The sequence below is a fragment of the Betta splendens genome, chromosome 1 (assembly GCF_900634795.4).
Source record: "Betta splendens chromosome 1, fBetSpl5.4, whole genome shotgun sequence".
Classification (NCBI taxonomy): domain Eukaryota; kingdom Metazoa; phylum Chordata; class Actinopteri; order Anabantiformes; family Osphronemidae; genus Betta; species Betta splendens.
This window is the reverse complement of record NC_040881.3, coordinates 18,763,028-18,783,588: the sequence shown is the minus strand read 5'-3', so window position 1 is coordinate 18,783,588 and position 20,561 is coordinate 18,763,028. Positions and strand designations below refer to the sequence as shown.

Below are 20,561 nucleotides of genomic sequence, written 5' to 3'. Positions count from 1 at the left end.
TGGCTGTGTTGAGTGAATAGAGTCTATTTAAGGGCTGGGCAGAGCATTAGGTTCAAGCTTGATATTTTGGGCATGGGCAGAACCACGGCGGCTTGTTGGTTGTGCTTCCCATGTGGTTGCTATTACATACCCATCGGCTTTTCTGAATCTTTCCGTCTGGCTTCCACTGTATCTTCCTTAAATGCCTGTGTGTAAAATGAAGTAGTCTGAAAACCAAAGACTATTAAAGTCGTCTACACAGTCTCACATCTATTTACTAGCTAAGGTTTTATTATACGTGTTATCGCGCGGATGAAGATCAACCCTTACAGAGGGAGGAGGAGTTGGACAGAATGATGACCACTGCTGTGAAGTATCTTCCTTCATCCTGGCTCGTCCTTCTAGTAACATGATAGTTAATGCCTGAGGTGGGTAGGGTTCAGTACGTAGTATCTGATGCTCACTTACCAAAAAATCAGATACTTTATAGTTTACATTTAAGCTTTTTTATTGAATTTCTTGTGAATTACTTCTCTTGTGTTCATACAGTATTCTTAAATTTTACATGGCTTCACTTCATGCTGTCAGGGTTTGGACGCTGAATTATCTAGCCACATTTCTAGACAGTAGAGTTGTACCATTTAACAGCCCAGGTGGTGTCATCATTAGACTGGGTAGGGCCCACAAACAGTTGTGGCTACTCAGCTGCCAATTACAACCATGTCGCAAGGTTTTTGGAAAACTTAAGCTTTGACTTGTTGATGCTGCTAAATTAAAATTAATTGTGGGAAATTTGCCACAATCCACAAGGACATGCAGTTAGGTAAGAATAATTGGTGACTGAATTGTCCAGTGGGACTGTGGAAGGTTGTGTGTCTGTGTGTGTAGCCCTTAGATGGGTGTATCTCTCAGCATAGAAAAAATGAAATCAATATATTATTGCTTTTAATGTTCCCACTGTTACACAGCCGTTCATGAGGCATGTGCTCCACCAGTGAATCTTTATCAGTGACATCCAGTTTATAAATGGTGTCATCATTTCACATAAAGTTATTCTGAAACGAGCCCTATTTTGTTTAAGGGCTTCCTCTTATCAAGCAGATGATTTAAAGGTTTGCTATGAATCAGAACTGGACTAGTTTGTTATGCAGCTGTGCTAAGTGTGCCAGTTTAGCTTCTGAATGTCAGCAGCTGTATTTGCATGGGAGTGAACTCCGTGCCAAAAGAAGGTGCTGCTCTTCCAGCTTCTACACAAAGAGGCCTTTTAACGCTCCACTTTGGTGTGGAACCTCCTTTGTTCCAGTCCGCTGCTCTTCTTGCGTTAATGTCTCAGTCTTTCACCTGGCCTCGTTCTTCTGGACCCTGCTCTGGAAGCTCTTGGCAGGTGGAGACCTTGGAGTAGACAGTGTGGGAACAGCAGGAACGCATCACTAGTGGAGCACGGCACCTTTGCATAATCTGAACGCTGCGCGTAGAACAAAGTGAATGATTTTGGTGTTGATGACAGCTTGACGTTAAGTGGATTTGTGTTTGCACCGTGTCTGAGCCACTTAGATGGAACGCCTTGGCTGAGTGACAACACGTTGTTTTACTGCAAATCATTCAATAATGGCCATTGTAGCTGTAATAGAAGTAGATGATACAGAGTGTGCAACGTTTAATCCTGAAAATAACACAATTAATGCTCTATGTATAGGCTGGGAAACAACAATAGAAAGGAGAAAGGAAGAAAACCATAAGTGTTAAGAAACTCATTCCTAGAGGTAAATTCATCTGCACCTCTTGTTCTGGGATTCGATCCAGGTCTTATGGCTTGTGTAATTAATAACATTGTAATAGTAATCTTGTGTAATTAATGAAAAGTGTTTCAGAGTGGGGCATTTATATAACATGGTGATATCACAAAGACGTGTCCTTGATTTGATTTACAGTATTGCTGGGTTACACTGGATTGCATGACAAAATGGTTTTGATAGTTTTGCGTACATTCATAATCTTGGACATATTCTATTTGGATTCCATTTAGTTCTAAAGATGTAACCAAGACGCCTATTGCTGTCACTTTTGATCTTGCTTCGTGAGCGAAGCAATAGAAGCAAGAAGAGTAGAGATGAAGGTGGCATTGCTGAGCTACTCAGTGTCAAGTTTGGATCATTGCAGATTCAGGAAGTGATGGTCTTTACATGGTACTACAAACACACGTGATTGCTTTACTGTCAATTATTAATGAGCATTGTTTCAACAAGCGCTGAAAATATGTAGTACTTATCTTTCAACTCATTACTGAACCTATTATATAAAACAATACGTTGCAGACCAAGGTCTAAGTTCTTTGCGTTTCTTCTTTTCGCAGGTGTATCTCATAAATGTCACCTACTCTGACAACACGTCCCACATCATCTACAGAAGATACAGCAAATTCTTTGACCTACAGGTAATCCTCCATCCCCCATGTGGCCCGTATGCTTCATGCCCGTTGTGTTTGTGTTGATCTCCTTCATTCCATTATCACTTATGTATTTTAAATATGTCCCCCTGTGAACCTGCAGCATAATTCTGTATATATTAAAGTGTGAGACCTGCAACTGCTCGCTTGGCTTGTTCTCTCTACACCTTGCTGCCTCGCTGAATCGATGCACGTTAGTAATTGGTTGGGGAGCAGGGAGTAGCGGTTTGCATTGCTGAGCCTCATAGAGATGCAGCAATGTGCCGCATCTCTCTTGATATATTTGACTATATTTTTACTCCTGTCTTGCTATTCTCTCTCATCTTATGTCTTTGCTTTGCCCTGAAAACATCAGGGAGCGGACGAGACTTCTTTGTAGTGCAGGAACAGACTTGATTAGTGGCTTCTTTAAATGTTTTCTGCTTTTTTTATTGGTCTTTATGATTCGACTTGAGTAATTTCGCGCATGTTTAGAGTGTAAAATTTTAAGTTTGGGACCAGACCAGAACTCGTTTCTGTTGCTCGTGTGTTTGTGACTGTGTTTGTTTACATTTGAGGTATTCATGCCCCTTGTACCTCTGGCCTTTTGCAAACTGATACCATATGTATATTGCACCAGAGGTCTCAAGGTCACTCGTGAATATGAGAGGCCACAGTGAGAGTATTACTGGGGGCATTTCTCAATACACCCAGTGTGCTAGTGCAGCAGCAGGAAGTGATATTTTAATCACTGGAGGAAAGGTCCCTTCTGAAAGGTCCCATTGAAAACCAGTTGCACGGTGAATTGGAAAATGGACCACTACCATGTAAAGCTGGAATAAAAGACACAGGTACAATAATACACATAGAAAAGCTGCCAAGGTTTGTCTGACTGTCTCTTTAACCCATAATCTCTATGAACAAAAATTCCCTCCTACTGTCCTTAATTAAATATCAGTGGTTGGTTTTTCGCCAAATTTAAATCCCTATTTATTTAACAGTACAAAGCTAAGGCTGAAGCTAAAGGTGGGTAAACAAAAATGAAGTAATGTATGCAACAACAATTTTGTTGTTTTTTGGGGTTTTTAAAGAGAGTCCTTTTTTAGGAAGTTTTTATATTGTGCACAGGACCACAATTTATTTAAATGAAGCAGTTTAGTTTAAAATGTTCGTTAAATTAGGTTAAAAAAGTTATTCAGTCTTTTCTACTTACTAATGCAGCCACCACAGATGTTTAAATTAAATATCCTAAGTTATAATATCACTCCTCCTTTACGCTGCACATACTTATACTTACTACTAATTACAGTAGTGACGGGGGGGTATGACTTAAAACTTCTATCTTGATAGTTCATAAAAATTAGAATGATTAAATTAGCATTTATGACAAAATAAGAAAACAACATTTTATCAATCCTTGCAGCTTGCAGGCAGCGGTGTTTATTAGTGCAAACAACATGGATTCTTCTCCTCCACTAATACTAGTGGCAAGTATTACTGCCCACTGCTCCTCCAGGGGATGAGTCAAATGCAGAGATAAATTTCCCCAACGTGGGAACAGCAGTTTTAATTGTCAGTACGTCCTTAATTAGAGTAATGTTACACTATTCTACACCTCTCGTTCACAGAGCTTTAGCATTAACTTAACAACAAATCAAAGCCAGCAAGCAACAGTTTAAACTGTAATTTATACGATGTGCCAATGTGTGCTACCATTAAAAAGAGAAAAGTGTATATGAATATGATCTCCTCCCGCTGCTTATCGTTCCGCAGAGAGACCCTTCTCCTCACATGAGCAGAGGTTTGCAGAGTTCACTTAAGCTGCCTTTAAATGAGTCTGACTGTAACATTTCCTCGCTCCTGACATTTGGGATTTCCTACATGTCTCTTTCAAAGCCAGCATGTCATGTCTTAGCTTTCCTGTTTCCTGAATGTTTCCATTTGCACAGCGACACTGGCACTGTAGAAGGAACTGCAGGACAGATCGTCTTTCTAATAGTACGTTTGTCAGAGTAGGAAATAAAGTAAGGCTCTCTGCCTTTGAAGCTGCTGATGCCTTTGATGGCTTTGTTTGACACCATTGTTTTCTGAACAATCTGAAGCCACTCCTGTCCAAACATTTATCTGGTGCACAGAACCTGCTGCTCTCAGCAGCTCTGCTAACCCGAGAGGAAAGATGCGTCGGCAGCTGCTCTGTAACTGTTGGAGAGCGCTGTAGCTTTGGCAAATACCGCTGGGGACTGGGAGTAGGACTGATAGTCTTAACAAACCAGAGTAAGCTGTCTGGGCTGGCATCACATACATGTACACGTTCTTCATTTAAGTTGTAGGTTTAAAATCCAGTCTTTGCATAAATATACAGCAAAGTGCTTTATATACTTACTTTAAAATAAAACTAACCCTTAACGAGTGATTGACTCCTCAATTACTGCACCATGTGCCATTGGAACCTGGTTCCACTGGTGCACCTGGTGCAGCCAGAATCCAGCTATTAAAGCATTAAATCTTGCACATCAGGTTTCATTTTGTTGATTTTTTGTGTTGGGCCAGTTCCTTTTGAGTGTGTGCGAACATTTGCCCTTCAGTCTCTGTAAAATCAGTGTAGAGACACAAATTGCTAAAATAATAATATTAATAATTACATTATTAATTAATTGATTAATTCAATCCGGTGGGCAGTTTTGTCCTTACACATTTAATGAGTTAACAGTGGGATGTATCTCACGTTGTCCACTTTTGAGGGAGTAACACAGTCATTTTCTCAGCCATTGTTTGCCATCATCGTTCTTCTATTTGTCTTGGTTTCACGGCTATTTAAAGCAATAAACCTGCCAGGACAAAGAAAGGAACAGGTTAGTCTGGGGCTGAGGATGAAAGGAGCTGTGAAAAATCCGAGTGGACTGATGAAGATAAGGATGATGGTGGTGATAATGAAGCACAACAGGACAGTGGTGACAGATATGAAAGTGAGTACGTGAGGGAAATGACGTGGATGATTAATGTTTAGGCTGACGACACTGGAGATGCAGATATGAGACGTGAAAGGCTTTTTGAGACTGTGGGGTTTTCAGTGTCGTGTGTTGCACAGAGGGCTTCACAGGCGTGTTTCATTAACTGTGCCCACTCTGAGGAGTGGGCGATTGTGCTTCGGGTGTCCTTGGGCCCCCGAGTGAAGGCAGTTTATTTAAAGCTGCAGCGTGGCTCACTGTTTCAACGGACACACAGTGACTCACAGTTTTTACGAGGTCCTTCAGTTTGTATTCCGCATGCATTTGCACACACAACCCTTCTCTGTTCTTTCTCCAAGTCTACCGTTATTTTAATCTTAATGTTACATTTTTCCATTTCCTGTTCTTAGTGAATCTTTGAGGAACCAAACTGTAAAATAGGGTTCAGTTGGTTTGGAGCTTCATGAGCAGTAGCTTTGGTTCAGTGCAGAAAAGTATGTAGTAGTTTTCATCAAGGCAGGGTCAATGAATTGGGAATCTCTGACCTCTAAGTGAGCCGTTTAATGCAAACACATGTCTAGACCGCCAGGGATTATTGGTATGCCACCCTCCAGGATGAATCGCTGACTAGACAGAGCCACTAACTCAGCCTCCTTGTCCTTGAGGTGTTGCGTGGACGTGCAGTAACTTCGCTCAATAAGGAAGCTCTTTGTTTCAGGTCGAGAATAAAGGCCTGTTGTCTTTTATTTACGAGTGAATGAAAAGAGTGAGGCGGACTTTTTAGATGAAGAGGAAGCCAAACACAGAGCCTGTTCATGTGAGCAACAATTGTACACTTCATAGTTTGAAGAGACAGGGAATTGTAGAACTCAGTATGGAATAAAAAGTCCTTTAAGAGTATGTGATGGTAGTATACCAGGTGTTGTGCAAATATAACAGCTAGCTCCACTACCCCACCAACCCAGCACAAACAGTTGGTACAGTATAATGGCTGAATTGATGTATTCAAACCAAAAACTTATCTAGTATCAGTAAAGACCCAAAAGGAATAATTAACTCTAGGTAATAAAACAAGATAGCAAAGGTGGCAGAGTGGTAGAGCATTGTCTTGGGGCGTGGAAGGTCCGAGGTTCAAAGCCCACCAGGGCACCAAGTGTGTCCTTCGCTTTGTACTAGCTCGTCGGGTGCTGCACTGTGGCAGCCCACTGCTCCCCTCAGAAATGCAGAGAATAATAATAATAACAATAATAATAACAATAATAATAATAATAATAATAATAATAATAATAATAATAATAATAATAATAATAATAATTATTATTATTATTATTATTATTATTATTATTATTATTATTATCACTTCAACTTCAGTCCAGCTAATCTTTAGCCATATGTGTTATTTAGCACCTGCATCATATGTGATACGCAGGAACCCGTAAGCTTTAACTTTTACCAATTGAGGTATGATGTCACAAATTCCACTAGTGATTTGTGAGCACACTCGAATTATATGACAAAATGTGATTTAGTATATTTAGAAGAAAGCTCTTTCAAAGGCTGTCAGTTGTAGCCAGAATCTAGTGGCCCAAAGCCTAAAGTCACAGCAAATCAGTGGTAACTTTTACAACAAAAAGAAAAGCCTGAGTCAAGTGTACTGTTCTAGGGTAGATAGTGGATACAGGACTTTGCTAAACTGGTTTTTGAGTTAATGTTCTGCAAAGTCTGTTACTATGGAAGCAAGAGGGAACATCCATGGATGCAAGTAGGACAATACTGTGATCCTGTTGTTGATCACACTCCAAGTGTAGTTAAATAGATGCGGTGCACGTTGCAGGAGTAAAGAATCAAATACATACCATTTAAAGTTATCTTATAAAAAATGACATTTTGTTAACTAAAATGTGCAAAAATGTTTAACATTGTGCTGTTGGATGAAAATAGTCATATCCTACAACACCCAGAATGCACTGGATTTTGACGACTCTGACAAAGCTGCTGATTGGACCTTTCTGCATGGCGTGTATGTTTATGCAGCTTTACTCCTCCAGTTTACAGGCGAACATTCAGACATTGCTTTACGTTTTAACAAAAGGTTATATTTTAACAGTGTGTAAAAGACATTGTTTCTAAGTTGTTCAGCAGCCTTTAATTTTGGCTCAAAGCAGACAGTTGTTTGAAAGCCACAGATTCTTCAATAAGCCAAACCCTCTTCTGCTGTTAGCAACAAAACAAGGCGATTGTCCCATCCAAGAGTCTCTACAAAATGAAGTAGATGTATTGAATTAGTAATAGAGTTGCTGCCAGCCACTCAAAACTAATGCACAAGCTAACATTAGCAACATAGCTACTCCAGACACTCCAACACACAAAGCATGGAAAGCATCAGCTTGTAACTTTACTCTAACTTCACAGCACAAGCTAAAACACTAGAAGGTAAACTATATTATGAACTATATTACTTAGTGCTCATTCAAACCATTCTGTCCTGACTGTTTTATTCTTTTTGGACCACTGCAGCACTGTGGTATTCAGTTGTGATTCTATTGTTGCCCAGTGAAGAAACACCAACAGCTGTCTCCTGTACCCAGCCCCTCTCAGTTCTGCCCCGCCTTTGGCACCCCGCTCCTTGCGGTCAGTTATCGGCTGCCAGCTTACACCCCACACAGCTCCTTGCACCCTGCTCCTTGCAGTCACTATGGCAGAGACACAAGTTGCACTCCAACAGGCTGGCCCCGCCCCCTTCAAGCAGACTGGCCCCGCCCCTCTCCGCCTGGCTCCGCCCCCCTGTCAGCCTGACCGTTGCTGGGGCAGATAGAGAGAAAACCAAGAAGCACTAGTTGCCGTCTGTGGGCACACGGCAAACAATTCTCTCAGGTGTCTCAGCTGAGAAATAAATGATAAGTTCTCTGCACAGAAAATATGGAGGAATCTGAGTGTTGCTGGATTCTTAATAAATACTACCCGCCATTGTTTTGGTCAACCCCCCATTGAAAATCAGTAAAGCATTGCTTTAACTTTCCACAATCTCAATGATTGAGCCCTGAATGCTCACCAGTGTGAAGTCAAGCAGTAACTCCTTTGTTTTGCTGGTGTTCAGGAGTAGGCGATCTAAAGCACCATCTCCTTGAGGCGCCTCTATGCTTCTCCCACTACCACTACAATCAAAACAACACAAAATGCGCTGTACTGTATCTCTCAGGTAGCTGATGGTCCATGCAGCCAGATGTTGGGCCACAGTGGCCAGCTCCATCCACCTCCTAGCAGTGATGACTAGTGGTGTTGAAATTATTGGAGAAATCAAAGAACATCATCCTCAGCTCTCTCTGTTGGTCAGTCATCTTTTATTTGACAAAGCACTCTCGCTGAAATGACATGGCTGTGTTTTCTGTATGTCCAGACAGGTATAGGCACAGTATAGTGGTGGTATAGGCACAGTATAGTGGTGGAGTGTGGAATAAATGAAAGAGAGCTTTTTAGCAAAAGGATCAAAAACCATAGGATAGGAGACCATCAATTCATTTATGGAATTTTACAACGTAATAAATTGTATACAACAAAATGTGACAAAGGTGGTAAAAGAGATAAGATAGTAGTACAATAGTAGATAGTTTCCTCTCATTTACATCTTGTCCCTACTTTTCTTTTCCACCCTCTGCACTCACAGTCTCACACACTTTACTCTATCTGCATTTCCTCAGTCTAAGCCCACTTCACAATCTCTGTCTTCTCCTTCATCTGTCTGTGATTCTGTTTCCAAAGCTTCAGATCCCAAACATGTTATGGTGTGCTTGTGTTACCTAACTAGCTATTGACTGATATATTTGTCAGTGTTTACTTCTCAGGAGTGGTGACAAGAACAGGGATGTCATGTCCTGATCTTGACCCACCGCCTGGATTTCTTTATAGTGGATAGAGACTGTTGAGTAGCATACATGATTGTGAAACATGCCCAGGCGTCAGTTGCAGGTCTCTTAGATGCTGAGCTCCCACCATGCTTGCTGGTGTGATACTGTGGAGGAAGATGACATGGATTTTACTGTTAGCCTGACTACTCCGACAAGTGGTGTGGAAGAGGGGGAAAAGAGGACGCATGCATCTTCTCAGCGAGGAGGAGGATGACAATGCCTTTCTTTCAGAATCAGAATCAGCTTTAATCGCCAAGTTTGCATAGGACAACCAAGGAATTATATGTGGTCTGACTCTGTCTTTGTTCCCTCTTGTGACAAAAAAATATTTCCAATTTGAATTATACTGTAGTTATTTACAAAAAATGAACTGCAAAAAAAATATAAACTGCACCTGGCTGTGTCACATTCAACAGTGGTTATTGCACGTTTATGTTTGTGTCTGTGAAAAGTCATTGAGTCATTGTATTGCGTGACCGGTAGAGTTAAGCTCAGAACGCCTACCAAAGGGGAGGAGTTCGAACAGTTTGTCTTTAGGGTGTGTGGGGTCAGCAGTGATGCTGACAGCCCTTTTTTGAATCTGGCCCAGTACAGGTGCTCGATGGATGAAAGCTCAGTCCCAATTATCTTTTCTGCTGATCGGACCACCCGCTGCAGTTTGTGTCTGTCCTGTTTGGTGGCTGAACAGAGGACAGACTGGATAATGGCTGTGTAGAAGATGGTCAGCAGCTCCTGGGGAAGGTTGAACTTCCTGAGCTGTCTCAGCAAGTACAACCTCTGCTGGGCCTATTTGCAGGCAGTGTCTATGTGGGGCCCACTCCAGGTCCTGTGAGATGGTGGACACTGGGAACCTAAATGAGTCCACAGTAGACACTGTGTTGTTGTGGATGGTGGGTGGGAAGGCGGTTCTTCCTAAAGTCCATTATCATCTCCACAGTCTTGAGCGTGTTGAGCTCCAGCTGGTTCTGACTGCACCACTGGACCAGCTGCTCCACCTCCCGTCTGTATGCAGACTCATCTAGATCCTGGATCAGTCCAACGACGGTCATGTCGTCTGCATACTTCAGGAGTTTCACTGACGGGTTCCCTGAGGTGCAGTTGTTGGTACAGAGGGAGAAGAGCAGTGGGGAGAGAATGTATCCCTGCTGTGTACCGGTGTTGATGGTGCAGGTGCCAGATGTGATGCTGCCCAGCCTCACCTAAAGCTCCTGATCCACTGGCCAGTGGAATTGGGGACGGTAAGCAGTTTATGGTAGAGGACTCCAGGGGTGACTGTATTGAAGGCTGAGCTGAAGTCCACAAACAGGATCCTGACATATGTGCCAGTGAGATCCAGTTGTTGCAGGATGTAGTGGAGTCCCAGGTTTTATCATCTACTGACCTGTTTTTCCTGAAGGTGAATTGTAAGGGGTCCAGCAGGGGGTCTGTGATTTCCTTCAGATACCTCAGTACCAGCCTCTCAAACGTCTTCATGACCACATACGTCAGGGCAACAGGTCTGTAGTCGTTCAGGCTGGTGATGTTGGACTTCTTAGGGAGGGGCACAATGGTGGACTGTCTTAAGCAGTTGGGCACTGTAGACAGCTGTAGTGAATAATTCTGAGTGAAGATCAGCGCCAGCTGGTCAGCACAGACTTTCAGACAGGTTGGGGACACACCGTCCCTTTGCATCCTGGGCCCAGAAGGATGGACACTTTATGGGCCCCATAAAGTCCCAATGATCTCAATGTAGAGAGATGGTAAAACTACTATAGTGTACTTCTTTAAGAGAATATGCCAACTTCAGACTCAAGGTTGTAGCCAGTTATAGTTTAGGATAGGTAAGAATGTGTTCTTTCTGTTTGTACAGGATCTGTTTCCTTCTCTTAGCCCACCCGTGCTCATATTCCAGCTATGGAGTGCACCGAGCACCGGCTCACACACAGACACAGGCAGGGCATTGCCATTTGACTCACCCTAGAGAGTCTGTGGTTTGGCCACGCGGCCAAAGGTTTGTCCTGCTTGTCGGCATGGAAATTCTCGAGACTGTCAACATCGCTAAATAAGGCGTCATGCTTCTCTATTAGAGCTGAACCCTGGCACAGGTGAGGGCGCTCTTTAGTGTACTGGAAGTTGTCTGACCTACTTACTTCACCAAACTAAATTGGTCAGCCACTAAACCATTGAGTGTGGCCAAATAGCTGAGGTATTAAATGCTCCTGAAACATGTCAGTGACTTCCAGGCTTCTTTCTTGCCCCTGAATCTCCAATTTAATGTTCAAGTTAATTATTGTGAGTACATAATGTTTCCAAGCTTGAAACGGCAAAAGGTTTGTTTCGTGGTCAAGGTTCAAGTTTTGCTGTTTTATCTCAAATGATTGTATTTGTAATGACTCCTTTACAAGAAGCTAGTTGGAGAGAGTCATGAATGGTTGCAGGGATCTGAAACCTACCTATGCCTGCCAAGGTTCTCCTCCAGCGGGCGAGGTTTGCTCTGGTGCTCACAATTGGCAAGTGGGCTAACAGTCCTTAATTTATTTTAGTATGAGCAGCTGGGGGAAATTAACGTATGTGTGTGTCCTGCTCCCACTTGAGGTCCTGGCTGATGATGGTGCCCAGGAAGCGAAAGAACTTCATGGAGGTCACAGAGGTGTCACAAAGCATGACAGGGGAGAGGGGGCCTGGGTCCTTCCTGAAGTCCACTTTCATCTCCACTGTCTTCATTGTATTGAGCTGCAGGTTGTTGGCACTGTACTATGACAGCAGACTGATAATCTCACCCCTGTAGGCTGACTCATCCCCGTCAGAGATGAGGCCAATGAGGGTGGTGTCATCAGCAATCTTGGGGAGCTTGACAGACTTGTGTCCAGATGTGCACAGGGAGAATAACAGGGGAGAAAGGACACAGCTTTGGGGGGATCCAGTGCTAAAGGTCTGAGAATCAGAGACAACCTTCCCAAGACCTCAGCTGTCTGAGCTTAGCTGTGAACCAAGGTTTGTCGTTGTTGTAGCTCACCCTGGTGCGTGTTGGAATAACGCTGTCCTCACAGACGTTGATGTAGGAAGTCACAGTATCTGTGTACTCGTTTAAGCTATTGGTGGCAGACCTGAAAACGTCCCAGTTGGTGCAGTCCAGACACTCCTGAAGTTCCCCCACAGCTTCACTGGTCCACTTCTTCCAGGTCCTCACAACCGGCTTGCATAGCTTTAATTTCTGGCTGTAGGCTGAAATCAGATACACCATGATGTGGTCGGACAGGCCCAGTGCAGCGTAGGGGACTGCACGATAAGCACCGCTGATAGTGGTGTAGCAGCGGTCCAGTACCTTTCCCTCTCTGCTTGGACATTTGATGAACTGTTTGTATTTGCGGAGTTCAGATGAGAGGTTGGCTTTATTAAATGGCCAGTAAAACCATGGTAGAAGTGAGAAATGTTCAGAACTTTAGACCAGAAAGCCTTAATTCAGTCATCTGCCACAGTAGAGCACAAAGCAGAACACACAGAACACAGAGGCAGCCGTCCGTGGCACCATCTTGATTGCTATATTAGCACCCTTTTAAGAATATATACATTATGAAAATGGTGTTTTTAAAATAGTGGTTCTGAAGTTGCCCTGCGATGGACTGGTGACCTGTCCAGGGTGTACCCTACCTCTTGCCCGTAGATAACTGGGATAGGCTCCAGTACCCCCGCAACCCCGCATGTGACTAAGCTGTAGAAAATGGATGGATGGATAGGTTCTGAAGTTAATAATTGATTAACAGAAAATGAACTGTGACATTGAATAGGTCTAGCCAATCTGCCTTGCTCTCAGTAACTCGTGCCTCTCATGCTGTAGTGGTTTGTGTTGTAGGTCAGCTTTCGTGCAGCCAGAGGGCACTCCGGCTCACTTTGTGTTAATACCCTCTTGGTTGGTTCTTTGTCTTTTAAATTTCTGTGATGTCATGTCCTGTTATTAGTTTGATTAGTATCACCTGTTTAGTAAGTATTTAAGCTCCTAGTTTGGGTTCAGTCTTGGTTGTTTTGTCACAGTTGTTGCGTAGTTGTCATAGATGTTCCAACCTGTCACTGTTTGCAGATGTCCGGGTGCTGTCCTTGTGAAGGTTTCTGCTGTCCTGTGTTTGTAAATTGTCTGGTCTTGTACGTCATCGAGTCACTTCCTTGTGTCTGCATGGGTTCCAGGTACCCTGGCTTCCTCAAGCCATCCAAAGTCATGCAGCAAGGCTAATTGGACGCCCGTAGGTATGAGAGCGAGTGCTTGTGTTTCTCTATACAGTGTGTGGCTCTGTGATGGATTGGTGACCTGTTCAGACTGTTCCTCAAAACTCTTACAAGGGTGAAGTGGTTCAGGGGATGAGTGAGGCCCTTCATCACCTTTTGATAAGGAAATCAAATGATTCATGATGTAACAACTCTAAGGTAACAGAAAGTTAGTCAGAAAGATGGCCTATTTTCATTTCTTTTTCATTCATTTTACCACTAAGTTTGGAAAACTATGGATGACCAAAAAGTTTTTCTTTTGAATTTCTGTAAAGTTGTGCATTTGAATGAACTGCCGCTTTTATTGTTTCTAAATGCCTCACAACACACACACATGCATAATGCTTGAGCAGCAGCCACATTTGCTTTTGAAATGATAAATCCATAAGTATCAAATGTCCAGAATGCCGTGTTGCATTTAAGGGCATTAGGTGGTATTCCTATGCTGGAGACACCAACAGGCTGGCAGCTGTGTGTGTGGGAGGGTGTCATTTCAGTCCCATTGCATCCCTGACATGAATCCTTTTGATTAATATTACTCATTTTGCTTGGTTGCCACCATGTTTAAAATGCAAACTCTGGTTCAGCTGCAACAAAAAAATGGGATCTCATTGCATTAAGGGGTTTTCCCAGTCAAGACCAGTCCCTGAAGACTTGTTGCAAAGGCCACAACAGACTCTGCTGCCTGAGATTAGTGAGTGAGGAACTGTGGATGGACAAACTCTGCCACATTGTAGCACCTGTTGTTATATTGTTAACGGTGGGGGGTTGGAGTTACGTCCTGCCACATGAGACCAGAACCTTTTTGAACAAATCCAACCTTCAGCCTGCCTTCACACTTCCACGCAGGAGTACAGGACACCAAAATATCCTGTTCCACCAAACCATGGGCAGTGATTTGCCCAGATCTGGTGCCAGGTTGCCAGTTTATATTTAGAAGCACATCTGTGAGTGATGGTGACTGAAAAGGATCACTTTCCCTTGTAAAAACCCATCTCCATCACCTCTCTCGCTAAAAACTGGATACTGTTAAGTGCTAATGCATGTTCAGACTTAATTCATGTGCTACATTTGTTTTCTAACCTCTGCCTTTAGGGTTTAATCCAAAAATGCTCTATGGATGGATTTAATCTGTTCGAGTTCCTTTAATTAATTTGTGCATATACGCCTTTAACAAAGCACATAAGGGGATTTATTGGTTTCCAGCTGAGAGGAAACAGCTTGTGGACACAGGCTACATGGTTTATCATCAGCTGTATGTGTGCAGACACAAGTTGCACAGCAGTGACCTTGTCTTGTCACGCCTTCAGACCTGTGAGAACCAGCACGCTGGGAGTCTTCAGCCTCTTGCTCACAATCACCACTTGGGAAATGACTTGCGAATCACACAGCGGCTTTGTCACGCTGGTCATGAGTTGTTCCAGAGGTTCAGTGCGTGTGTGTTTATTCCACTCTGTTTCGCCACTGTTAAGCCTGGGTTAAATTCTTGCCGTCACATGACCTCTAACAGGAAGTGAGGAAGACATCCCATGGGCAGTAACAGTGTGGCATCCCCCAAGACTATGCCAGCTGACCTGACTCACTGCTCCTTTTAAGGAGGCTCTATTCTTAGCACATGTGCACGATATGAGGAAGGTGTTGCTCTTTGTCTCAGTTCAAACTGTAACTGAGAATAGTTCAGAGACTTTTAGACGAAACAGAAGTGTTATAACAGTTTTGACACCTGATTAATCCAAAGGGTCCTATGCATGAGACTTACAGTGTCTCTGCTCCACATTCCCATTATAGTCTGCACCAGTAGTACAGTATGGACAACCAGTATCCTTCTGTTTGTTTGTTTTCTGCCTCTGGTTCAGCTGCTGTATCACTAGTCACAGAAACATATAACAGCAAACCAAGGCACATGCCTGTTTTAATTCTATTTATTTGGTTTTACAAGAGTGGAACATTCAGCAGAAATGAGAAAATACTTGGTGTAACCATAGCTTTAACAACACATTTACAGTGACTTCTGTCACAGTACATCATTCTACTACAGTATACTACACTTAAACTTATGTTCTGTTTATTTATATAGACCCAATTCACAATAAAAGTCATGATCTGACGGAACTTTACAAAGTAAAATATAGGACCTTACAGAATTAAAAAAAAACAATGTTGATGGCCATTTGTCTCCAGTTGGTGATGGAAACAAGACAAACGAAATTAGCAACAGGAGACAAAAGAGAGACTTATATAAATTGTCTACTACTCTGGACTTTAGCTTGTCATCATCAATGCATCAAAACAATAAAAACAGAAATACATACTATACAATGTTACACTGTACATATTTTGAATTCAGATGAAGTAATACTATACATTTAGATAACTAATGAATTGGAACTAGAACTCACCCACTGTCTACTTATATATTTTTTTAATTCCCCAAACAAAACACACTGTCCCTGATTTCATTATATGCTACAGCTTTGCTGAGAACCTAACGGAACAGTCTGACTTGGACTCTGGAGTAAACATGACATCATTGCAATCTGTCTCTGACAACAGATAAAAGAACCTCATCCTCCTGCTTTTTTCCTGACTCCCCACATTTACACTAGTGGTCCAGAGCTGAGCAGCACTATCCAATCACATCCGTTCACAGCTCTTCTTCACACTCTGTCTGCGCCGGTTACCAAGGAGACAGTGAAGTAAAGTCTGGGAAGTGGAGCGATGGTTTGGCATTGGAGTGTTTTTCCTCTCACGTTTCTTATTTCTGTTCTTGTCTTTTTTAATGTCCTAGGTAGAGGAAGGTAACTTTTAAGAGTAATGACAATGCCAAAGAGTGAGACCATACACAAGTGTATATGCATGCATGTATAAAGCACCGTAGGCTTTGTCACCTGATCTCCACTACCCCATCTGCTCTCATCATTTCTACTCTCTGGTGGGGTGCAAGCAGGCTTCCACCTGCCAATATTCTTTCAGCAGTAAGAGGAAAGGGTGAACTTTAGGGAGGGGGAGCTAACCTTGATCCAGCTCAGCAAAGGAGGGAGAAGGAGAACACAAGTCTGTCCTTTACACTACTTATAGCTGAACACACACACACACACACACACACACACACACACACACACACACACACACACACACACACACACACACACACACACACACACATACACACTTGCTTGTCTAGCATGGACTCTCCCTTCCTCAGCCAAGTGGGAAACAGTAAAGACTTCTGTGACAAGGTGGATACGCACTGACAGATGGACAGAAAGAACGGGATCCAGGAATGGAAGAGACCCTGTTTGTGTGCATGTGTGTGTGTCTACGTCTTGATAGATCCAGAGGCCCATCAGGTTGTTTGATCACTTTGCTCCCCTGGGTCTCTTACAGCCGCTGGGCATCAAAAATGAGCTCTCATCTTCCCTTTAATTGTATTCTTTTCTGGACTTCCATCCCCCTACGCACTTATTCACACACACACACACACACACACACACACACACACACACACACACACACACACACACACACACACACACACACACACACACACACACATATATTCTTTTTCACTTTCTCTGTTTGTAGCAGCGCTATAAAGCATTTTATCTTTCCTCGGTTTTTCATTTTTAATCCCCCCCTTGAATGACTTATTTGAAGGGTGAGCAGAACAAAGCTGACACAGTCATCTACACCCCATCACCCCTTGCATCTCTCTCACAGTCTCTGTTACTCTTTCTTGCCATCCTCCATCAATGTCCTCCTTACTGCCAGCACCTCCTGCTCCAATGTCAGCTCTTCTCTAACCATGTTGGTGTCAACGTGTTTTATGACTAAATCAGTACGTGACCGTGGTAAACAGAGAAACACGTTTTTTTGTGTTTGTATATTACTCATCCAAATACTCTTTGTGCTGTTCTATTTTTCGACAGATGCAGATACTTGACAAGTTCCCAATTGAGGGAGGGCAGAAAGACCCAAAGAAGAGGATCATTCCATTTCTCCCAGGTAATAGCCTGCTCCTGAACTCCACATCAGGCTTCCACATCAATAATGTATAGCTGGCACTCGCAGTGCGTCAATACAAGCTGGTTACTGATTCCTGCATTTGCTGCATCCATGTGCTGGTGTGTGTGTAGATGTATAGATGTGTGTGTTACTGCTGACACGGTTCGATGACTGACTTTACTTCCAGCTGCATCTTTCTTATTCACCTGCATGTTCATGATGCACATTTCTGGACGTGACATCCTACTGTCTCTTTACAGCTGTTACCTCATGCACCTTGGCCACCAGCATCCCGACTTCGTTTGTAAATGCTTTCTATCTGCCCCTCACTTTCGCTCTTGAAACACACTTACCAACAGAACCAATGTCGATACCAGCCAACCACCTACGCTTTTTCTGACGCCATGGCCAGTCAAGTCAAACATTGTTCATTGGCGCTGCTAATCTAGACATTAATCACACACACACACACACACACACACACACACACACACACACACACACACACACACACACACACACACACACACACACACACACACACACACACACACACACAAACTTTGATTTAATAATTTCAGTGATGTGAAGTGTCAGTGATGTTAAAGTGCTATACTGTCCATACAATTTCAATGAAATAAATTTAATGTGACAAAATGCAATTCATGTTACCTGAGTTATAGATTCTCCCAAAGGCAGCTCAGAACAATTTTCTTGTTAGTTTAAGTGGACGGCCATGTCTTGGTAGGTTGAAGTTGTGCTATGTGAAATCGCCAGAGCTCGATTTATTTATATAACCTATACCAGCTTTAAACTTTCTTCCTGATCTCGCTGGTGTTTCTTGGACTTCATAAAGCTGCTTGTGTTCTAACAAACAGCTTTATGCATTCTGCATATATTAAACACATCGAGGTGAACTCTATTTTACAAATGAGATGAGTTCTAAAAGGAATTAGTTCCACTGGTTTTAGTTGCCTGACTCAACAAATGAACAAGGCTGACTGACTAAAAATTGAACTCTGGTGAAAAAACTAGAGGCTGGGGAACATGACAACAAGGGTATAAGGTACAAAGAAAACAAAGACAAACAAGTTGAAACAAACTAGACCGGTGTGGCCTTCGCTGGTTGGAAGACCATCTGTAATTGAGTAAAGGGGCTTGAAACCAGTGAAAATGGTATTTATTTGTAAAGAATTTTCTATTGTTTCCCCTAACCCTAACCCACTTTACGAGGACCTAATATTGGACATAAAATTGCAATAAAATATATTTGATTTTGTGTTTGTAATGTGACAAAATATGACTCTATACTATACTATATGATACGTTTTTTGTAAGTGTATTTTGATAGTGGGGGGCTGGAATGTGTGACGTGAGAGGATGGCCTGCAGTGCATAAAGCATGTTTGTATAAATCTGTTATTTATAACTCCAAAGGTCATGGGATCCATGTACAGTAGGGACAGCTGAAACTTTAAGCAGGGATGTGTGATTGTTAATCACCGCCGTGCATTACTGACATCTCCTGGCAGGCTGTGGGAATACACGCAGCAGGCTACACTACACAATGTTTTTCACTGTACACTGTTGTATACATACATCTGTCTTAATAGCTCCATTGTCCTTGTTTTTCTTTTCTCTTTAATGTCCTTGTTTTGCCTTCCAGGCAAAATCCTGTTCCGAAGGAGTCATGTCCGAGACGTGGCCATGAAGAGGCTGCGCTTCATTGACGACTACTGCAGGGTAAAGAAAGTCTTCCTGTAAACTTGATTAAGACAGTGGGGGAATGGGTCACAACCTATACTTATACATGAACCTGCAGTAAAGCGCTAGGGATTAACACTCTTCTGAGGGCTCTAAAGAGGCTGCAATAAATTACGTATACATTTTTTTCATCAATAGCTTAGGTTGTTTTAGTCAGAGTGACATATTAATGCATCAGACTTCCTAGCTACTGTGTGACAGTAAACAGACAACAATTATTTCAAAGTCTCACCCTCCTAATTACCCTAATTATTAACAGTTGTAGCAGTTAAAAGTGTCAGCCTCTTCTGTGATTTGTTGCCATTTTTACAGAGTTCTCACTGCATTTACAGCACGTCACAGTGTGTGTTACATGTTTTTGTCCTGTAGATGGTATTTAGCTCCCACTCCCACTCCTGAAAAACTGTCGTTGAGCATATTATATAGGCCTATGTGGGACTCCTAGTGCTAGGGTATGAATGGTGTACCGGTCAACAGGTATAACTTCTTGACTTCGGGTTTGAGTGGGAGCAGTCTTTCAATTTTCATTTATATTTTTTGTCCATGAGACAATGTCACATGACTAATAAAGATGGCCTGTCGGTATTATTTAGTGTATGTGTTTATGTATCCCTAACGTTATCGACTGCTGTCGTGGACGTGGAGTGTAATATGACATAACTACAACTCAACAGTACTGTATCTTAACTTTTGCAGAGAAATAAATGATAAATCATTAAACCACTGAAATTATAAAAAACAAAAGAGACTCAAAACAAACATATTTCTGTTTTTACTTTATTTTAATTCAAAATCAGACTGTTCCAACAAAGGTTGAAGACCCCCTAACTTTAATCTTACCCAGCCAAAACTAATAAAGGACATACATGGTTTCTCATGCATAGGTTATTTGAATATAACAAACAGAAGCCCCCATTGTAATGCAACTCCCAACTAGACATACTGTAACTATGCCTTACAATGTCCTATGTATATAGTAGCAAACAGTGTAATATTACAGCTTGAGCATTACAGCAGCTGCTGGACAAAGGTAAATGTGTTTTTTATGCATTTAGGCTACTCCAAGATGATTTCCACTCTGGATGGGTTGAGCTGACGATGGTGTTTCACTATATGAAACCTTGTCAGTTACATTCTAAAAGAGAAAGCTGTTAGTATAGTAGTAGTACCACTATACATTTTAATCAACTACTATAATTAAAGCAAGAACAAAAGTCCCATAAAGCAGTATAAGACATACCAGTACAAAACATGCAAGCCCATAAATATCCCTCATGCCAAGTTAAGTCCATTCTTA

General features: G+C 42.3%; 1 protein-coding gene across 5 annotated transcripts in view; it reads left to right on the top strand.

Annotated features, from left to right (window-relative positions):
* sh3pxd2aa (SH3 and PX domains 2Aa) overlaps positions 1-20,561 on the top strand; it is a 76,185-nt gene that overhangs the window by 6,895 nt on the left and 48,729 nt on the right. For all 5 annotated transcript variants that reach the window (XM_029148696.3, XM_029148687.3, XM_029148676.3 and 2 more), the window contains 3 exons: positions 2,333-2,413; positions 17,426-17,501; positions 19,167-19,243. In XM_029148696.3, coding sequence (XP_029004529.1) covers positions 2,333-2,413; positions 17,426-17,501; positions 19,167-19,243 — 234 coding nt within the window. The remainder of the gene's footprint in view (positions 1-2,332; positions 2,414-17,425; positions 17,502-19,166; positions 19,244-20,561) is intronic.